At 41.9% G+C, this 21,216-nt stretch overlaps 1 protein-coding gene across 2 annotated transcripts in view; it reads right to left on the bottom strand.

Moving 5' to 3' along the window:
- The window catches only part of snd1 (staphylococcal nuclease and tudor domain containing 1), a 166,751-nt gene that overhangs the window by 112,186 nt on the left and 33,349 nt on the right, over positions 1 to 21,216 (bottom strand). For both annotated transcript variants that reach the window (XM_044022843.1, XM_044022842.1), the window contains exons 12-15: positions 16,909 to 17,009; positions 15,183 to 15,293; positions 13,334 to 13,406; positions 9,504 to 9,645 (exon numbers count right to left, since the gene is read on the bottom strand). In XM_044022843.1, coding sequence (XP_043878778.1) covers positions 9,504 to 9,645; positions 13,334 to 13,406; positions 15,183 to 15,293; positions 16,909 to 17,009 — 427 coding nt within the window. The remainder of the gene's footprint in view (positions 1 to 9,503; positions 9,646 to 13,333; positions 13,407 to 15,182; positions 15,294 to 16,908; positions 17,010 to 21,216) is intronic.

Below are 21,216 nucleotides of genomic sequence, written 5' to 3'. Positions count from 1 at the left end.
AAGTGAATATAACTGGTGTGTGAATAAAAAGACTTACAGGCAGTGTAAGTTCTGAACTTAAACTCCCTGTAAATCTTTTATGGATATGGGATGTGCAGCGTCTGCTAAAAGAACACACCTAGTTTAATTCTAGAATCATTACTTTTGTCTCTTATTCCCTGTAAGAGTTTAGTAGAGTATGCTCTCGTATGTGAGCCACAATGCACAGACAAAAAGACACTGGATATGAAAAGAATACAATTGCAGAAGTCATACAAGTTTAAGTTGTTAACGCAGACATGTTGGTGTGAGCTTGCACTTAAGCCGAGTAATCTAATCATCATTTCTATTTTCCCTGCTAAGATCGGCCAATGGTCGACGCAAGTGCTTGAAATACACGTGCACATGTTTAAAAACGCATTCTTTTCTCCTCCGATTGTGACAGTTTTAGTTTTAGTTTTTTTTTTCCCCCCCGAAATAAGATGTTTGACTGGATCTTGGAACTCATAAACGCAACAGTACTGTTCTGTGACATCAGGGACACAGTGTACCTGGTGCGGTCTGTCAGACAGAGTCTGTGCTCCGGTCATGGAGGAAGTACTGAACAAAGAGTTTTAATTAACCAATTCTAATGATGGAGTGACACTGGCAACAACTGCTTTACAAGTCACTTGTCTGTGTGTGCGTCGCATGTAAAATGAAGTCACCACAGTTGCATGCAGCTGTGCAGTGGTGACTCCGCCCACATTGAGTTGGTACTATTTTGTAGTGGAAACACAATCTAAACCGTGCCGAGGCGAAGTAAGGCGAGCCGGGACCATAGTGGAAAAGGTCCATAATTGGTCTATCAGACAAAAAATGTATGTTTCTTCAGATGATTAGCTCCCACTACCAAAACCAGCCAAAAGCGTGATAAATGGATTTGCTTCCTGCAGTGATGCAGGAAACGACAAACTCTACAGTATTCATTTCCTGTGAGCACACTTCGGTCTACTGTCCCATTTACAAGAACAGGAACAGGAGACATCAGCGTAACTCGCTCTGGCAGGAAAAGTGAAAATGACCCAGCAGGGTGAATTGAGGCCACGGGACAATCTGCACCCGAGCATCATGAAAAACTGTTGAGTCAACCGCCTGGAAGACATAAGTGTTCAGTGTAACGCACTAAAACTTTAAAACCAAATCGCATTCATGGAAATCGCTACTTTACCCTGAACTTTATGCACCTCATCACTGCATCTTAAATGTTATTCTAGTTCCACTCTCTTCTTGTTCACTGGGATGCTACAGTATGGTGTGTGTGTGTGTATATATATATATATATATATATATATATATATATATATATATATATATATATATATATATATACATACATTCATACACATATATATGTATATACACATATACATACATATATATATACATACACATATATGTATATATATATATATACACACACACACACACACATACATACACATATGTATATATGTATGTGTGTGTATATATATATATATATATATATATATATATATATATATATATACACACATACATATACACACACACACACACACACACACAGAATATAAACCCTGAAGATTATTACAGTACCCTGATATATGAAGTTTTCTGTATGCAAATATTCAGTAAAAAAATAAAACCTTCTTCAATAGCAGGAGAAGAGGAGAAGACACTGATGGTGAGATCATCTAAAAAAGTATTTATAGAAGTGGACCAGGACAGGGATTCCATGTGGGACACTATGCCTACAAGAGCACCCAGATAAAGAGAAGAATAGACCATAGAGCCAGTATTTAATAAAACTGGACAGTATATTTCCTCTAAAAGAATAATAAATAACTCTCAGTCTGTTAACAGTTTTTTGCTTTTTTACAGAAAAAGGAAATGAAAAGGACACGAGAGGAACAGCAGCAGCCGCAGCAGCGGGGGCTACTGTTAGCCAAGGTGGTGTTTAAAGTAATTGCTGAGAGGGAGATATTTGAGTTTCTGCTTGGGTTGTTCGGGGGTTATAATGAGGGCTGGAACTGTGTTTTTCCCTCGGCATAATTCACATGAAAGCCTACAAGGAAGTCATACGCAGAGAATTTGTATAAGACATTCAGTACAATGTCTCGAATGGCTTTAAAGAAAGGGCCACGGGAGCGAGCACACCCAACCCAAACTAAAATGCCTCAAAAAGAAAACGCTATATGATTATAAACTGAGAAAGGAAGTTTAACAGGTCAAATACTAACGTAATCATCTTAAAGAATAAGTCAAGCTATACGTTCATAACTGAAATCAAAAGCACAATGACTCTTTGAATGACTTACAGCCTTTCTAAGTGCACTCAATATCCTGTGGCGCTCACACACACACCAACTCTTATCCCTGCCTCACTCAAACCAGGCCAGACAGTCACTTAATGCAGGCAATTTTAACCTGCACCGAGATTCATAACTCATTCCTGACACCGAGATAAACATCTGAGGTAAACTACAGGATGTCCTTCTTATCTAATATCAGAGAGAAACAAGATCGCAGCTGATCACTTCTGACGCGATCCACACAGAAGTAAACACACCGCTGCAGCTGACGAGCATCATAGACCTGGTATTCTTGTTTTGTTTTAAAAACACAGGAGTTTGAAATGAACAAACAAATGGACGCACAACTGAATAAACCGAGTAAATAAAAAGAACGTAGATTAATATTAAATTCCGCACACCAACTCCATAAAAGACGAAAATCTATCAACCGTCTCATTTAATAACGCTGCGCTCGTGCGTCTTTCCACCTCCCCGCGTTCCGTCAGGCTGCAAAGCCGCGGATCAGAAATGGGCAGCGAGGCCCCGTGGAGAAGATGTAACGTTTTAATCTGTGGCTCGGGGTGAGCCACACGCCTGATGAAATACTGCCTGCTCCCTCGGCTCAAACACAAACCTTCCCTGCTCAAGCGTGCACACAAACACACGAGCATCATTAGCAAGCATCAACTTTCACATTTAAAATCTCAAAATGTTTATATTATAAATAATGTGCCATGCTATTAAGAGTGTAAGAGAAGCTACTCTTTCCGAGAGTTAACGTGTAGTGAATAATACACAGTCCATGTAAGTATCCAAGTCACTAGTGCTAATTCTAATTCTACTCGCAGACCAAAAATAACTGGACGCATTCATAAGCATACATTTCTCCCAAGCGGTTTTCTGATATTTTTTTAGATTTAGTAAGTGACTGTGTTTTCGGTTGACCCAACAGCGGGGAACAGAACTGAGTCGACCTCTCCTCCTCTGCTAAAGCGAGCAGAGAAAATGAGCTACATCTTGTAGGGATGAGTCTGGAGGAGAAAATGTGCTAATGTGTGGCTTCTGTGAATTAGTGTCATTGCTGCAATTTAAGCAAAAAAATATTCACATTACAGTCTTCAATACTGAAACTTACTCGCAATAGAGGGAGGGAAAAAGAAAAAGTAAAAGCTGAGGAGACGTACAGTTTGTGTCAGAACAAGTCTAATAGTTTTTCCTCACATAGGAGAAGACGCAGGTAGGCATCCAAAAAGGTGGGAGGAGGGGTGACGGAGGTAGACGAGTAAATTGTAGGCAGAGAGGCAGTGAGCTGTGCTGTACGGAAGAAATCCCAGGATTGTACAAACATCCCTTGCTTTTATCCTCTCAATCCATCCCTCTGCCTCACCATCATCTCACTTCAGCTCTCAAATGTTAGGCCTCATTACCTCAGACAGGAGTTGGAGAAGCACTGCCTGCATCCACTTCCCCACAGAAGTGAGAGAAAAGCAAGCTTTTAGAAATCCCTGACAAAGACTTAATTTATCACACGCACACAAAAAATACAAAAAACGATTGGGATTTCTTTAGGGCTGCAACAACTAATCCATTATTAAAATAGCTGGCAACTAATTTAATAATCAATTAGTTGGGTCTACGTTACTACACATACAGTTGCTATCCCCTAATGTGGGGCAGTAAGCGCCATTAAGCTGTATGTCGACCGCCGTAAAAAGAAGAGAACCAATACAAAAAATGTACGACCCAAGTTGTCAAAAGTACGGCGCGCCTTAAAACGAACAGCGATAGGTGCAAAATGTGCACAGCTGATACAGTACAACATCGCTGCATGAGCACCTGAAGAGGAAGCATGTTGGAGCCATGGGTGGACGAGATTCACGGTACGTTCGTAGTTGGTTCATTTCATGGGTAGGTACTGGCTGACTTACTTAAATAATCTCAAACAGGTGTCCATGGTTACTGTCTTCTTTGGCCTCTATCGCACTGAATTTACCTCTTACAGTATCCCCAGGATTTTTTAAAAATCCAGGTGAAGCTACTAAAAAGGTAATTAACGAAACTTAATTATTTCCATTGCTAGTGGTCGTCCTGCCCTGTGGTCATGGACGTGCCAGAAAATGACCGAGGAAAAAGAAAATAGCCCTCAGTGATAACGGTGAGAGTGGTGGTTAATATTTTGCATATTTTACTTTGCAAAAATAAACTCCTACTCCTATTGATGGAATAAATAATACTGAACACTGCCTAAAGTTTTTAAAATGTAAGGATTGCTACAAACCATAAGGCTAAGGGTTATTCCCCATGACCGGTTGACTAATGCGCGCAAAAATACAAAATTAGCATATTCACTGGGGTCTTGTGAGGTCTTGTGAGCACTGCAGAGACGTTTGACCCCTGAGTGACATCGGCAGAAGGCGGTAGTTACATCCCATAGACTCTTGCCGACCTCTGCAGACAAACAGACGTGCGGGGTACGATCCGGAGCTTTGAAAAGTCTGTAACCAGTGTAACAAAGACATCCGACCTCCTCAAAGCCCCCAAAAAACATTGGAAGTCTTCCATGACCTGCCAGCCTGTGGCTATTATCTCTGCCTGAGGATTGTGTGCTTCTCTGGCTCATTGTGAAGACTTCACAGGTAGGCAGGAGCAGCCACTCCAGCCTATTGTTCCACGTGGTTCAAAAAATAAAAATACAATTTTGTTTATCACAGTTCTACAGCCACTGCCGTTATTGATGGCTCTTAGGAAGTGAAGAGGGTTTTCAACGAGATAAAGTGTTTCCAAAACAAATTACAGACCCTACATTTAAAAAAAACAACATCTCTTGACAAGTGTTTGGTAAAGCTGCCGTTTTCTTGTGACCCCAATTCACTGAATCGCACATTTGTGACCCGCCTTCACTGACAGACAGGCACTCGTGCACTGAAACTCCTGGTGGGTAATTTATTAAAGTGAAATATAGCTGAAGCTTAGAGACAAGCATATTTCCCGAGCTCGAGCTCGAGTGCGTCCTCCTTGTGAAGTAGCGTGCCGGGTTTATGGCGGGTGACTGATTTGTATGTAGGCTGATGCAGCCCATAAGCCTATGTTTAGGTTCAAGATTACAACTCCGAATGCAGTAAATTTAACACCAATAAAGTCTTATTATTCCTTCCTCACCAGCAACTTTATGACGTGGCAGACCTTAAAATGTGTCCCAAGGCCTGCAAACATCCTGCCAACCTGCCCCTTCCTCGCATTTCCGCCGTCTCAAGCAAGGACACCGCTATGGTGCAGGACAATAACATTTTATTTGGAAACGTTCTCACCAGCAACTATGCTAAACTTACTTTTCTTTGTCTTTCCGTCTCCTGTACTCGTGCACAGCCGGAAGTTTACCGGCACACGGGTTTATATACATACACACACTCACTTCAGACATAAAAAGTTAGATACATGACACAGCCACTCGCAGTAAAATGGCCCGTGCCTCTTCCTGACACTGTAAATCTTTGTGTGATCCGTCTTTTTTGACAAACTGCTACTCGACACACCTTTCTAAGTTACTTTTTAAGTACACTTCACCTGCTGCAGCCTCCATCAGAAACTCTGGAGCCAGTAAACGTTTACAACCCTTTCACTGCATGGAGCCCTCGTTAGCTTCGACGGGCATCCTCGTCTTTATTCCTCATCTATCCTTTCTGCCTGTATGCTCCTTATTTCACCTACCACTCCTTTCATCATCCATCTATACATACACTCCCAAATCCCTTTCTTCATGCTAAACCCCTTCTTTCCCTTTCAGGAGCGGGACGACACCATTACGCTTTATCAAACACGTATAGAAGAAGGAAAGCAAGGGTGATGTGGGAGGAGAGGAAAGGTCTTCGAAGCAGACACTTCGCATGAAACTCTTTTGTTCCCTCACGTCTGTTTATCTCGAAGCGCTGTCTTTATCCATCGAGGTAAATTCAAGAAAGGGTACAGAACTTTCAGGTGTATTTAAGTTTAATTAGGCCACATTTGCTCTTTGTATTTCCTACATAAACGCCACAAAACAAACCGACGTGTTGATATTATTTAATTCTAACAGTTGGCTGACAGTGTTTGTTAACCCACTGAACTATTTGTGTAGGAAAATACATTCAATTTGCAACCCGTGCGGCATAAAACCACTTAACGCCTTGAGATCATTAACTGTTTGCAGTAGCATCCCATGGCTAAGTATAAAGAAAGCGCGGCTAATATTAACACGATTAATGCAAGACCTGCTTGAACAGCGGTGTCATTTTAATATGTATTTTCCATTTGACTGCATATAGTCAATATTTACACGTATAGGGATTACTAAACAAGAGAGTTCATCTTAAGAAAACATCCTTTAACGTGAATTAATGAGGTGATCGTAAGTAATGAAGAGACTTCACTTCGTATACAAATGGGAGCTTACTTCTCTATAACCATTAGTGCCATGTGGCATAATTCATTACGTAGGCGTTTTGAGTCAATATACCTTAAAGCAAAACCTATTTTAAAAAGAGAAGCTTCACAATTATTCAACTGTACAGGACACAGGGAAAAAAAGGCCTGTCTAATTTTAAAGTGCAACGCAGGCAGTATCATAAAAAAAAAAACAACACAATCTTTTTTTGTTCTCAACACACCTCATTATTTGTCAGCGATATGCAATAGGATTAAGAAGAATGAACCAAAGAACTTCTGCTATTTCATACACACAGCCAATTTATCACACGCGTGTCATAATAAACAGGCCCTGTGGCGCGGATGGCCAAATAAAACATGGGAAGATAACTTTGTCAGGTTCGTGGGAAGAGGAAGAGGGAGGAGATAGGAGGCACATCAAGATTACAGGTAGACGGATAAAAGGGCCCGTAGACTTCATTTCATGTATGGATAAGCCTTTAACATCAGCTATCAGATAGGAAGCCAAACATACGGCGACACAGACGCAGAGAAACACTGAGGTCAGGGCCCACCAGACATGTCGTCTTATCTCATAAACATTCAGTGTCCAGGAAAAAAGGACAATAAAGTCCTTCACACACACACACACACACAAGCTCTTCAAATATTACAGAGCAGCATAATTGGAATGGAAGTTAAAATTAGAGAAATAGGAAACAGGATCCTTTGTATCAATCAGCGGTAATGCAGCCTAATGTTTATATTGTAGACAATACGTGTCATCCAATTTCCTGCAGATTAATTTTTTCTTCCGGGGACAACCAATAATCAAATGTGCACGAGGGCCATCAGCTCTAATGTGCTCCTTACGATTTGCTAATATCCTCTGATTGAATAAAATCCGTTCGAAAGAGAATAATATGTCAACACCATCTCGCGTATAACTTACATCCTGAACATAAGTGTCTGCACTAAGCAATCTCATTAAGAGGCGATTGTCAAATGTAAATCAGTGCTATAAAAACCCCATATGGTTCTATATGCTGTGTTCTTATTTGCACGGGGTCATGTCACAGCTCGGGTTGCAGGCGGCAGGCAGAAAAAAAATGTTAATTACAAGAAACATCAGTGAAAAGCAAAGACAATCAGAAGTGAATTATGAAATTATTGAATGCCTCGACAATTCTGCCGCGCATAATTACACCAAATATAAGTGTCTGTCAGAAGTATATGATGCTCATTCAACTGGAAATGAAGGGAAGTCTTTGGCGGGCAAACGTCTGACTGAAATGAATTTGAAACACTTTCCATTTCAACAGAAACAAAAGAGGATCGTCTGCTGTGGATGGAATGCACACTCTTGCCATTCCCCATGATCCAAGACGATGTGCAAATCATTGTTGGCTGCCAAGATACAGTCTCTGTGTTTTTATTACTAACGCAAACTGTCAACACAGCCGCGGAGTGGAAATAAATGACTGGACCCGCTATCAAATACTGTGCAATTCATCCCATCTGCATCTTGCCCCAGACTAAACAGGAGTTGTTTTCTCATACTTAAAAATAAAAGACTCAAAAGCCCCAAACAATTGGATTGATGTCTGTTATAATAGCACATGATTTGGATTTAATTAGTTGTGTTTTATCAACAATTGTTGGGGAATTATATCACTCAAGTGACTAACTGACGAGCTGCTGCCGTAATATTTGTTATCAATTCAGTCAAGTGTCTGTCCTCAATGCCCCTGTACTTCATATCCAGCAGAACACAAACATCCTCTGGTAGCATCAGGCAGGAAGAACTGACACCTACTGAATGCTAAATGAAACAACTTTACATTCTGAGAAGGTATCAAGTTTTCACTACATGACCTTCTCCGATACTTTACGAAAGAAAGAGCTTGGAACAAGTAATGTGTTTTGTTTTTGTTTTTTAACAATTTGAAAGTATATACACTGTGGAAGAACCTGCTGAAACACCAATCATAGCCTCCCAGCACCTTGGTGCTGTGGCTAGTTTGTTGGCAGAGAGCCAGGTGAGTGGAGGCGAGGTCAAAGTGGAAAGACGCTTCACGTCAACCCCGGTGTTTAAGAAGAGAGTTGGGGATGCGGTGGGTCCAGAGACACGGCAGCCCTCTGGCCCCCGTCAGGGTTGAATGCTGAGAGGTGTGGTAAAGGGGCTGAAGCGCTAACCTCTGAGCTGGCAGGTGTCGCACAGTGCACCATTACGGTTGCTCTCTGCTAGCGGGCAACACATTTCACACACTTTGGCACAGACGTTTGATCCACGAAAAAGCTAATAATGGGATAGATATTTGCTATGATATATTACTGGCTCTACCCAAAATTCTGTGAATCTCATTGTATTGCCTGACCTAAAGTGACCCTGTCTGTTTTCATTTGTTTGTCTGTTTTGTAGACTATAAGGAAAAGCTTATAGCCGAATAATTGCACATCCAAGGGAAGAAAACCATCATTGAAAGAGGTTTATTGAATGCACTTCTAAGCTCAACACACTGTGGACCCCGCATCACTCACACTAGCTCCCATGCACTGGATCTTAGCCACTGACCAGGAGACAGTGCAGCCATCAGCCACTATTGGAGCCAAATGTCCTATTAATCAGCTAAAATGATGAATCTGTCAACCTCTACTTTGTCCATTTGTGAAATTGATGTCAAAGGATTTTTTTTCAATGAATTTTCCAGGCAACTGACCTAAAAACGGACCCAACGGGGGAGTCAGTCAGACAACTCTGAATGAAGTGACCTACACATCTGGAAAGTAAGAGAGAGAGTTACCCACCGGCAAGGAGGAATGTGATGAGGCAGGTTTCTTTGGGCATGTACAGCTTGAGGCGGGAGCCACTGAAGACATATTCTACCACAGCTTCTGACCGGCCAGCCCTCTGTAGGAAGGGCAGGAACTGCTTGGCTTTCTGTGTCTCCTAATGAACAAAAAGGGAAGACATTTAATGGTTAATATAGTTGGGTTTTTTTTTAAGAAGATATATTTATTCAAAGGCAGGGTCTGGTGATTTGCCATTGGTCAAAAATATCACAAAAATAAAGCTGGAAATGAGTATACACATTACTTCAGCCAAATGAAAAGTTACCAAAATAAACAAGCATAGACGAAGCATTTCTATTCACGACGGAATCTGTGGGCTTTTTCCCAGACATCTTTAAATCTTGGTCTGGCCTAATGAAGTCTGAGCCACTTCTCAGTGTCAAGTCTGTAACCTCATGTAGTCGAAAATAATTCGCTCTCTCTTTCTCTCTTCCTGCGTCCATCCCTCTCTTGGCGAGTGTGAGTCACTAGCATATTGGTGCGCCCAGCAAAGCTAAATCATGTGTTTTCAAGTAGCGCTGCTAGGGGAGACTCAAACGATAAAACGTGTTTTTTTTTTATTTTACAAAATTTAGTAATGTACCTACTCCAGGCATTTGTATGTAGGCCCAATAGACCAGTGAGTCACAGAGTAGTGTACTCTGTGTGTTTGGCAGTGTGGACATGGGATGAAAAACAAAGGCTACAGCGAAAGACAGAGTTGAGTCAGAAACGTGTTGTTTTATACTGAAAACAGACGTTTTAAAAAAAACTTGTTGTTGTTATTATTATTCTTGCCTCCGTTTGGTGTTCGTAAACAGAAGTGATGCAAGATGCCGCATCCTTCATCTGAAAACAGATCAACTATTACACGTGACCTTCAAAATTGTGTGAACCCATTTGACAATGGTTTAAATGTAATGAATATTTAAACGTTACACCGCTTTAAGAGTTCAGATTGGAACAACGCCAAAACTTGCTGAACACTGATTGGAAACATTTCAAATGAGGTTGTTTTTCCCCAACACAAAACACATCAGGCAAAATGAGAGAGGCTGTCTACAACACACACACACACACACACACACACACATCACCGGTGAAACTCATGACACTGAGTGCAGAGTATGTGCTTTAGATGCACCACCTGAACTCAGCCCACTTCAGTCCAAAATAGTCCCTTGAGTGGGAGACACAAAACACTTTCCTCGTACACACAACACATACAGTGCACCTGCAGTGTGTGGGCTGTGCAGTCTAACTTGGTTCAGAAAAATAAGAGAGAGAGAGAGAGAGACATGCGAGAGGAGAGGGTTCTCATTATGCAACCTTTAAAGGTACGAGGTGAGTCAAGTGCTCCATCCACTCTCTCCCCGTCACCTCTGTTCATCTCCTACACTATACATTTATAAACACATCTCTGCTCTATTTGGGTCCGCATCCCACTCAACGTACACAATCCCTCTCTGTAAACCTTTACCACTGAGCTAAGGGATGCTGACATATAGCCGTGTGTATTTCCGAGTGCGCGGGAATCGCATGTGTAAAAGTTCTGTGTGGGCGTGACTATCGCAGAGGAGCAAAGGAAAAGCAAAGAGGACACAAAGGGGGAGAGGATGTTTGTTGGGGGGGAGGCAGTGATGCTATTTTGGTCCTTTTATAACAACGCTCATTACATTAGCCTAGCCAAACAACTGGTGCATGCGGGTGTCTGCACATACGCGCCTAATGGCATTGACTGGCAGCAATCCTTGACTGTGCTGCAAATCCTCTGTGTCCTTTTTGAAAACTGACAGAAACATTAAGAGGTGGGGGGGGGGGGATACAGCTGCATACATACAGCAGCACTGGCATAAATCACTCACAGTGGATGGTGCTAATAAGAGGGGCGGTGGAATTAAAGAGCGGGGGCTACTCGGTGCTGATGTGCATGTCACATGTAACACATGCCACAGCACAATCATGTTATAATGCCCAAACCTCTACTGGGTCATTGGGGCAGGGTGTGGTGTATATTGGGGGTTTTTTCACCCCCTTTGTTATTAAAGTAAATTAATTATTTAGCACTTCCTCCCGCAACTACTCCCAAGTCATTGCTACACATAGGATGTGGTCAATTTAGCTAGTTAAGGGGCAGGGGTTTATAAGTATAAGATGCACTAAAACTCCCCGAGAGTCATGGGAGTTACACAGTCAGCACAACAATTCCCTGCCATAATTATCTTTCCAGGGTTCAGTAATTTATCTGTCGTGCTGACACAACACACAGTGAGGTTGACGACAATGTGGGACTTTGGAGAGAGTGTAACATCTCACCTATTGGTGTTAAAGAGCTTTACTACTAAAATGTAAGCTGGTGACACTTTAAACGGCAACTTGGAGAGCATGCTCACGACAACCGAAATGTGTTGGACCACTCTGTTTTAAAAAAAAAAAGAAAAAAAGAGAGGTACAACAAAAAAAAGGGCTGGCTAATTTAACCAAATGTCTCTCTAGAGGACACGAGTACGACGAGAGCTCAAGTGAGCGAGACAATGAGGTGCAAATGTTTCTGAAGTTCAATTTTGAGTCGTTCGCAGTACACCATCGAGTGGATGAACACAATGTAAAAAAGACGGCCAGTCAAAGACAGCACCTGGGTGTAGGAGTACACTGTGACACAGTGGAGGACTGCACTCAACGCTGTACATAGAGGAAAATCACCAAAGTGGTAAAGGGAAATAACGCTGGAAATAAAAAGGCTTTCACATCATTAAAGCTAAAGTTAAAGTTACATGGTATATGCCTAGGTAATCTCACACTACCCAGTTGCAATTAGACTTTATCCTTTCCCAGTGCTGAACATTTTTCAGCAGAACAAACCACTTGTGAAAGTTTCCGTGAGCCGTACTTCAACCTGTAGCAAGCTATATTTCTTTACTAGTGCAATGTCCTGGTGTGTGTGTGTGTGTGTGTGTTGTTTTATCCTGCGGAGCACTTTGAGTTAGATTACTTTGTCTTAAAAGTGGCTATAAATTAAGTCTGATTAATTGTGCTCCCGCCGTGCCTCTGTCATAGCGGTTCCTGTGCCAGCGTCATCACCGAGCAAAGCAAGATTTAAAACACTACTGTGCGGAGAAAGTGTGCGTGAGGTGATCATCTTAATCAGTGCGGTGTGAACTCGTATCACGATGGTTTTGTATGAGGTGATGCAGACGAGCTTTAGGGTTTTCAAGGAGAGCGGTGAGTGTGGGCTGAACGGAAATTAAGAAAACACATCAAGGAAATCAAACGTCCCAGATTCCTGTTACGGCCACACAAACAAAAGCATGTTAAAAAAAACAATGTGCGCCAATCTCTCATTACTCGTTACTCGTAGATTTTATGGGTTCCCTGCACTAATGTTCATTTAGTGAGCTCTCCCAATCAGGCTTCATTAGCTGAATGATGCCTCCATCAAGCCCCTGGGCACGCGTAAACAAGCTAGGACCAAGCGCCACTGATGGTTTTATTAATGGTGCTGATTATTTTTAGAGGCCCCTCAGTTTCTCTAAGATGAGGAAACCGGCTGCGAAGATCAGGGAATGGGGAAGGGACTCGAGGATTATAGATGGTCGTTTGAGATATACTGTGGGTGATAGCACAGGTCAGTCGCCGTTGGGCATCGGGAGAGACTGACGCATCGAGAGTCATGAGGTTGCGTGTGGATGAGTCCACGATTAGACCAGTGCATATAATGAAAGTTTGTTTACCCTGTTATTACACGCAATGGAAAAAAGGCAAAACATATTCGGTGTATATGTGCACAAAAAAAAAAAGATACGTACCCCAGAGATATCAGCCACTCTGTGGATGGGAACCTCCTTTTTGCTGTGCAGGCCTTTCCCGTTTTTGATGGCTCTACAGTCGAAATAAAAAGCAAAACAACACACATCACCAACATGGCTCAATCACCATTATAATAAATTGAGAAGGCACACAGCTTGAGGCTTAACGGACCTAGAGAAACGAGAGCTCTTTGAGTAACTACTGCAGTTATTAAAGTGGAAGCGATTGTAACTTTGGAACGTAAATTTACACCAGGCTGCCACAATGGCTCAACTGGAAGCCATAGATAATCTATAGGCCTGAGATGAATAGTGAAAACAGTGGGAGAGAGATTACGCTGAGAGACAAAGCATTGTTAGGAGGGATGTGGAGACGTATAAAGACATGGGTTGCTTCTTTAAAGCCAGCTCGGGGTTTAGCGATGATGACTAGTGCTGGTGATCACCGCTGTAAAAAGCCTCAAGGGCCAAATGAGATGAAAATGACCACAGTAGCTGCAGCTGCTGACTGGAATCACGCCACCTCTGGGTCACTTGGAAGCACACACCATTGCTTCCAAGATAAATGTACATTTGTGAAAGCATGTGTGTGTGTGTGTATATATATATATATATATATATATATATATATATATACATACATATACATATATACACATATATATATATATATATATATATATACATATATATATATATGCCATATATATATATATATATATATATACACACACACACACACACGTGTGGGCATTTAATACTCCAGAGGCGGTACCTTGAAAGCTGCGGGCCATTGGTCTTGTGCAGTGGGAACTAAAAATAAAAGCATGGCTATAGACAGAAACCTCTCATCAACTCTAATAAGACCCCACAAGGGACAGAGGGACGGGGGGAGGTAGAAGAGAAACACTGAAGAGCAAGGCCAAAGAAGGACGAAACTGAAAAACGGCCGTCTTGGAGAAATAAGGACAAAATGTGCAAAGGAGGAAAGAAATCGGGAGGTGGGAGAGAACAGGAAAGGAGGACGGGCGAGCAGTGACACTGCACGAGCAAGAGAGGGGAGAGAAAGTTGGTCTTGAAAAAAAAAAAAAGGCAGTGACTGCATCTGCTCTACCTATAGCCAGCAGATCTTAATCTATGGCAGAGTAATAAAGCACATAGTAAATCTCTCCACTGCTTCTCCATGTAATTATATTCATAGGGTCTGTGTAAAGAGAGCTTCTGATTTAGCATCCAGCAGCTGGGAAGTTTGTGTATGAGTATGCATGTGTGTGTGTGTGTTTGAGTCCAGGGATGTATGGTTTAAAAAAAAAAACACCAATGCATAAATTAGAGAATGTGACAGCAAGGACACGTTTCCTGTGGAAAATGTGCTATAACAGCTTAAAAGGGCTAAGAGGCTTCGTTTATGTCGTGTTGAATTCAATAGCAAATGTAAAAGCCCTATGGAAAAAAACCTCAAGGTCAGATTCAATTCCCTTTCACTTTCCAAGAACAAAAAAACAAAAAAAAAACACATGGATGTTAGCGAGTGAGAGATTAGAGAAATTCACTTTGAAGGCATGTGGCCGAAACACGTTGGTACATATGTGTTTTAACAGCTGAACATGAGAGAGTGCCTTGGAGTTGTTCTTTGACTTGTTTTCTCCGTGTTTCACATCCAAACAACACTTACAAACCTACTACAACTACAGGAAGTGCTCCTACCTACCCAGTTTTTAATTATGAATTTGGTTTCAGTTGAAGCAAATAAAAAAATTGCCACTACGAAATCAAGTGTGCAGCAGCTGTGCAGGTTCATGCAAAAAGAGAGCTGCAAAGTGTGATCGTGTAAAGCGAGCTCTCTTACCGAGCTTCTGCGGCAAGCAGCTCGTCGTAGTGGGAGGAGCGTTGGTCATCATCCTGTCTGTACCTGATGACTGTTGCCAGGCCTTTACTGACCAGAGCCTCTGCGATGTTACTGCATCGAGAGAGAGAGAGAGAGACAGAGATTACCTTATTAATAATAATAATAACAGAAACAAGCAAAACTCTTTAGCCTGGAATGAGAATTCTTAGTGAGCGTGGCACAAAAAAAGGCGGCACAAATCCCAAAGGTGGATGTGCTAAGGAACAGAGGTTACATAAATGTTGATTTTGCACACTTGACTAAGCTCTTTCTCATTGCTGAGGTACAGAGGAGAGGATCGAGGGCAGAACAGTGGTGTATTATTGTACCTAATACAGCACTTTGTGGCCAGTGCTTGGATGTTAAAGTTCATGTAGGAGAGCAGAAGAAAAACTCTCCAGAAATAAGCTCATGTCACTAAAAGCATTTTATCTGTCCCCATGCAACGGTAACTGACACAGTGACACCGATAAAATGTTTTATTGAACATCATTTTTTAAATAAAATAAAAAAATCTCTTCACCTAACCCCCCCTGCCCCCGCTTTTACTATAGCATGGTTGTATAACTTTGGTAAGGACGCGCAAAGTCTCAAGCAAAGCATATTTCCTCAAATGCATACAACTGGGATAAGCACCAAGTCCCATAGCAGAAGGACAAAAATTATGAGTGCAATGCGACATAAGCCAAGGTCATTGAGGGTCAAAGACATCCTCTCGACTGACCACACTGCCCCCTGTCCTCTGCAATCTGTCATCTGTGGTGTAGTTAGCCGAGATTGGCTCGTCACATGACCTGGTGGATCAAAATGGATGGTGATGAAAACCCAGGTGGTTCAGACGAGAATCACACAACCACCCAACCCGAGCCGGGAAAAAAGTTTGCAGTTCTGTCGCTAAATACACCAGACTCCTCTGTTAAATGACGACATTTTAGACATTTTATTTGCAAAATGTCGGAGATGAACGCACGTTTTCAGGATTGTTGAGTCTTTTCAACTGATCTATAGTAGATCTATAGACTCAAACGGAAGCTCAGATTGTGATGGGCGACATCCTTCCTGGACGCTACACTGCCAGTCTGCTAACAAACAGGGATCCATGATTCCATGTGTGAACGTGAAGAGAAATCACTTGATGAGTGTAATTTGTTACCTTTCATTTTCTCTCCCTCTGAAGGTTCAGCTGAAGTCATTAATGCTTCATTATCCGGCACCGAGTACAACTGAGCCCCTAAATAGCTTAATGTTTGGATCTATGCAAAATACACGTTTAAACAAAAGAGTCCTTTCAAGCCGTGTTTGGAAGATAGGAAATAATTGCCCGCACTCCGACCACCCTTTCTCGGGAAAATTAAAATACGACAAGCCATTTCAGGTTACTTTGTGATTCATGAGGAGATTACAACTTCTAAGCGTTTACAAATGACTACTGTCTCGTCTTAAAGTTTCACAGAAGAAAAAAGCTTTTGTAACAAAATATGTTAGTGGAGGCTCTTATGTCGGCAAATTACAGATTGTATAATCCATCTTGCTTACTTCAAACAGAGGCTTGCGGCCGTAAAGGTGTACTACAAATGCAGATATAAATCATATACATTCAATTAGCGTGAGACGTGTGTTAAAAGTGAAATTGTATCAAAAATATTAGAAAAGACAAATGTGGACGATTCGGGGGTTTGTTACTTACATGCCACCAATTGTGACTGTAGCACAGGTGCGTTCTGCGAAGGCCGGGGTTCCTTCTCCTGGGCCGGTAGCTGCTCTGATGTAGTCCACCGTCACGTTGACCTGAAGCGGCAAAAGAGCAGACAAGGGGTCAAAAAAATACGCCGAGAGGGCGGAGGGTGGAACAAAGGCAACAGCACTTGTGGGGATAATTAGTGCAGGGAGTGTTTTTGTGCGTCTTCTGTGAAATGGTGCGTGTGTAGCTGTGTGTGTGTGCCCCAGTTCTCAAGGTCACCTCCAGTGTGTGAAAAATCCTATATCAAGTGTATTAACACCAAACAACGAGGGCAAGGGGCATCATGAGGTTTGTACTATAAAGGAGGAAACAGCCGACTGTGTGGAGCTGCAGCGAGGGGTCTAATCACACGTGTAGTTGATGAAGTGGATTTTTTTTTTTTGCTTATCGTAATATAATGAAATGTCTGACCACTTTACTACAAAGACAGAGAAACAGAGAGACAGACAAGAGAGGGAGGGAGCGATAGAGAGAGACAATGAAGATGGGCGTCTGTTGAAACGGCTGATTGGTGTGTGTGGAGTATGTGACTGACAGAATGGGAATAAATTAAGGACGCTGCAAATCTGCTGAGAGATGGTCACAAACTCACTCTGCCTTTATCAGGTTTTCTTTTTTGATTGTTTGCATGTGTAAACGCTGCAGCCATGATGGAGAAAGGGAGCAGAGGACATCAATAGACAGTAGAAAGTATACCATTTATAGTGTGTGTGTGTGTGTGTGTGTGTGGCACGAGGGGGAGTATCATCACGATGCAGAGCCCACATCATGAAGACAGCGCTAACAGCAGGGATGCACTTACACCTGTGAACACTATCAGCAGCTTGTGTCAACGGTGTCAGACAAGGGTGATGGAGGTGATCTCTTCATCACAGCAGAAAGACAAGTCAAGTGGACAAAACACGGACAGGACGTGAAATGGATGCCGACCAGGACACGAAATGACACCGACTTGTCATTATTAGATGGTCGAGAGTGAGAACATGGCGGCGTTAGCTGAGGTGGCCATAGTTCTCTGCAATGCTCAGCTTACGACAGTAAATGTTAAAGTAGATGTTTGGCTGTGCAGGGATATCTACAATTTGTTTTTATCTTTACATACTAGTTGAAACAATATTTTCACTTGACTAGAATCCATTAACTTTCTAATTATGAAAATAACCTCTTTGTCGCAAGGGGAATTATTACTATATCTCAGCCTCCGCGCCAAAGCCCTCAAAGCCCATTTTCAAGTGGCACAAACAAAACAGAGGTTTATCTTTGTTCAGCTTTATTGAAAAGTGAAGGCCTCTGAATCAGGAAAAAACAGTTTGCATTCTTCTTGGTTGCCTTTTATGTTCAATGGCCGTGCATAGCCAAATACAGGTAATGGATGGAAGACGACCCAAGCGTTTAAAAACTGAATACGGAATGCGTATCAGGATTTTGAGCGCTAAACGAAACTGGAAAAACAGAAAACCAACAAACAAAAAGAAGTTTTTGAGGAGATTTAAACGCATAAGCAAAAAACATAGAGCTGGATAATATGGGCTGTGAAACCACCAGTAGTTCCCCATTAAGCGGGGTGATGACAGATTATAAACTTTGACCAAGCGATGTTAGATTAGAGGAGTTCCAAGCCCATTCTCCACGGGCCATCTAACAGATCTCCTGATAAGGCAAAGCTATCTATAAGAACCCCCAGAGGAGAGTGAGATGAGGGGGAAGAGGCAGTGGATGGATTAGAAAGAGTGGGGGGGTGATAAGGACAAGGACAGCAGGACAAGAGGAAGACAAAAAAATAAAATGCCTTTGCTATACTGATCATACAAGCATGAGAAGGTTTGGTCTACGCTTCCAAAATAATTGAATTTGCATATTTTATTGAATCTATTGGCGTTTCTCCATATGCGACAGTTGTGTGCATGTGCACAGACACCGTGACAAACCCCCTCCTTGCAAAAAAATAAAAAATAAATTTTATTTTCGGTGCACTTAACTGGCAAACGCTTTCACAAACAACTTCTGCTTCCATGCTGTATTGTGACCAACAGTAATCACGGCCCAGCATGGACACAGCATGAGTGATTTTTCAGACAACACACAGCAGAGTAAGAAATTCTGCTCATTCGGATCAATTGTTGGAAGTTTTAGGGTTTGCTCAGACTTACATGTCAACTGCATCTTTTCATCTTACTCGTCCAGCTATAACCCAATTACATTTTAATTCAAGAGCCCATTAAAAACTTTTGCACTGGATTCAAATGTACATGTTTTCATGCCTGAGAGTGGGTGGGTCCGACACTTGGTGCTGGAGGTACAATAGCTGTCGGAGGTTAGCAGAGCAGCATCTGTCAAGTCCAACTACGTGGCAAGAGTTGCTCATGTTGCTGAAATGATGGTGAGGTTATATATGCCACTGTTGGGTGCACAAGAAACACCTGTACCAGGGAGAACAGCTTTGTCCTAAAGCCGTGTAGTGTGAGAATAACATTTCACATGATTTGACTGGCCAGCACTGATTTGCTAATGCTAATGCAACACTTGGAAAGTTGAACATTTTTCAATCCGTCTCATGCGACAGTAGCAAAACGAAGAAACTGGCGGTGCCAACACCCCGCACAAGACAATCCAAGACAAGACTCTTCATGTGACCGTTCCACGCTGGTGGAACCACCTACCAAGCGCTACCAGAACAGAAGCTCTTGAAAACCCAGCTCTTCCAAGAGCATCTTCTGTCCTAGCACTTGTCCTACCACTAACCCATCTACTTCTGCACCTGGATCCACCTCGGCACTCATACACACCGTCAGTCCACTGTTCCAATCTAGTGTTCAGTTCTTTCAAAGACTTCTTCTACGAAGGTTATTCCCCTTTTGTAAGTCGCTTTAGAAGTGTCTGCTAAATGCTTAAATGTAAATCTAAATGACTACAGTTCAGCAACACTTACTCCATTCAAAGTGAATGAGAAGCAGTGAATGTGCCAATGCCATCCTTTAGAAATCAATGCAGCAAATATAATATATGATGCAGATGTTTTTTTTACTTCTTCTTCTAATATATAAACGTTATTTATATATAATATAAAAATAGTAATCAATTTTGTGGATGAAAAAATTAAGTTTTAATGTCTTGGCGGCAGAATTTGATAACTGTGTAAATGTATAGAAATAATACAATATAATAGAATAGAATAAAGTAGCTTTTGACTGAATTATTAAAGTTACAATTGACTGATGCAATTATAGAAAATTGGCAATAATCATGAAATCCTCTTGTTCCCAGTAAAATTGTACATGATCGTGGTTAAAGATTGTTTTAATGAGTCGGTGAAAGTGGATCTTTCACACACAGGTGTTGCAGCAGTCTCACACTGCACCATGGGAGATTAGCCAATCATCACAAGCCAAATTTGGGTGTGTGATTTGTGAGGTGCTTAATTTGTTGCTGTGTTTTAGCTGGCTGTAATCGCAGCCGGCTATCATTTATTGACGAGCGCTGTGCTGAAAGGAAGAAAACTTATGCTGGGACAGCAGTGTCGAGATGAAGAGAGGGGGGAGGAGGTAGAGGGAGCCTCCCTCTAGATCCTAAACCATGTGGCCTCGGCGATGCTTAGGTCCACACACATTTTCAGTGTCTGCTTGACTGCACACACCTCAAGTCTCACAAATTCACACCACATTTAAATACCACCGTGCACACGCGGTATTCACAGTGGATGCACACACGCGCACACACGCCAAAAGAACTCCGGTTCTAACAGTACAACACAAGCAGCTGCATAACAAGAGCCACTTTGAGCACGCAGGATTATCCGAATGTGCTCAACCCTGATAAGTGGCTTAATGCAACATTTCCATTGGACTTTTTTTCTGCTGAGGCTGAGACCCAGGCACACAAGAAGCACTACTTATAAAGTTAGCCAAATCGAGCTTTTTGGGATTATGCCGCCATGCATGCACTGTCATTTCAATGAGGGTGGGGACATATATATATATATATATATATATATACTGTATATATGCGGGAGAGAGAGAAGGAGGCAGATTGACAGAGGTAGAATGACCGCGAGAGAGGAGAAAAGGCAAAATGCCTCAGTGCATATTTAGCCTACCCTTAAAGGGATAGTTCAGAAGAAGTTTTTTTGACAAAAAGGTAGAATATATTACACAAATATCGTGAAGAAGCCATGGACTGACATCAAAAATTGACTCTCTCTTTCCGGTTTAAAAGTGAAGTAGGATGGAAGTAGCAGTGGACTCCATCGGAGTGGAA

This window comes from Solea senegalensis, linkage group LG3, assembly GCF_019176455.1.
Source record: "Solea senegalensis isolate Sse05_10M linkage group LG3, IFAPA_SoseM_1, whole genome shotgun sequence".
NCBI lineage: Eukaryota > Metazoa > Chordata > Actinopteri > Pleuronectiformes > Soleidae > Solea > Solea senegalensis.
Note: the sequence above shows the minus strand (reverse complement) of the source record. Positions and strands in the feature narration are given on the sequence as shown.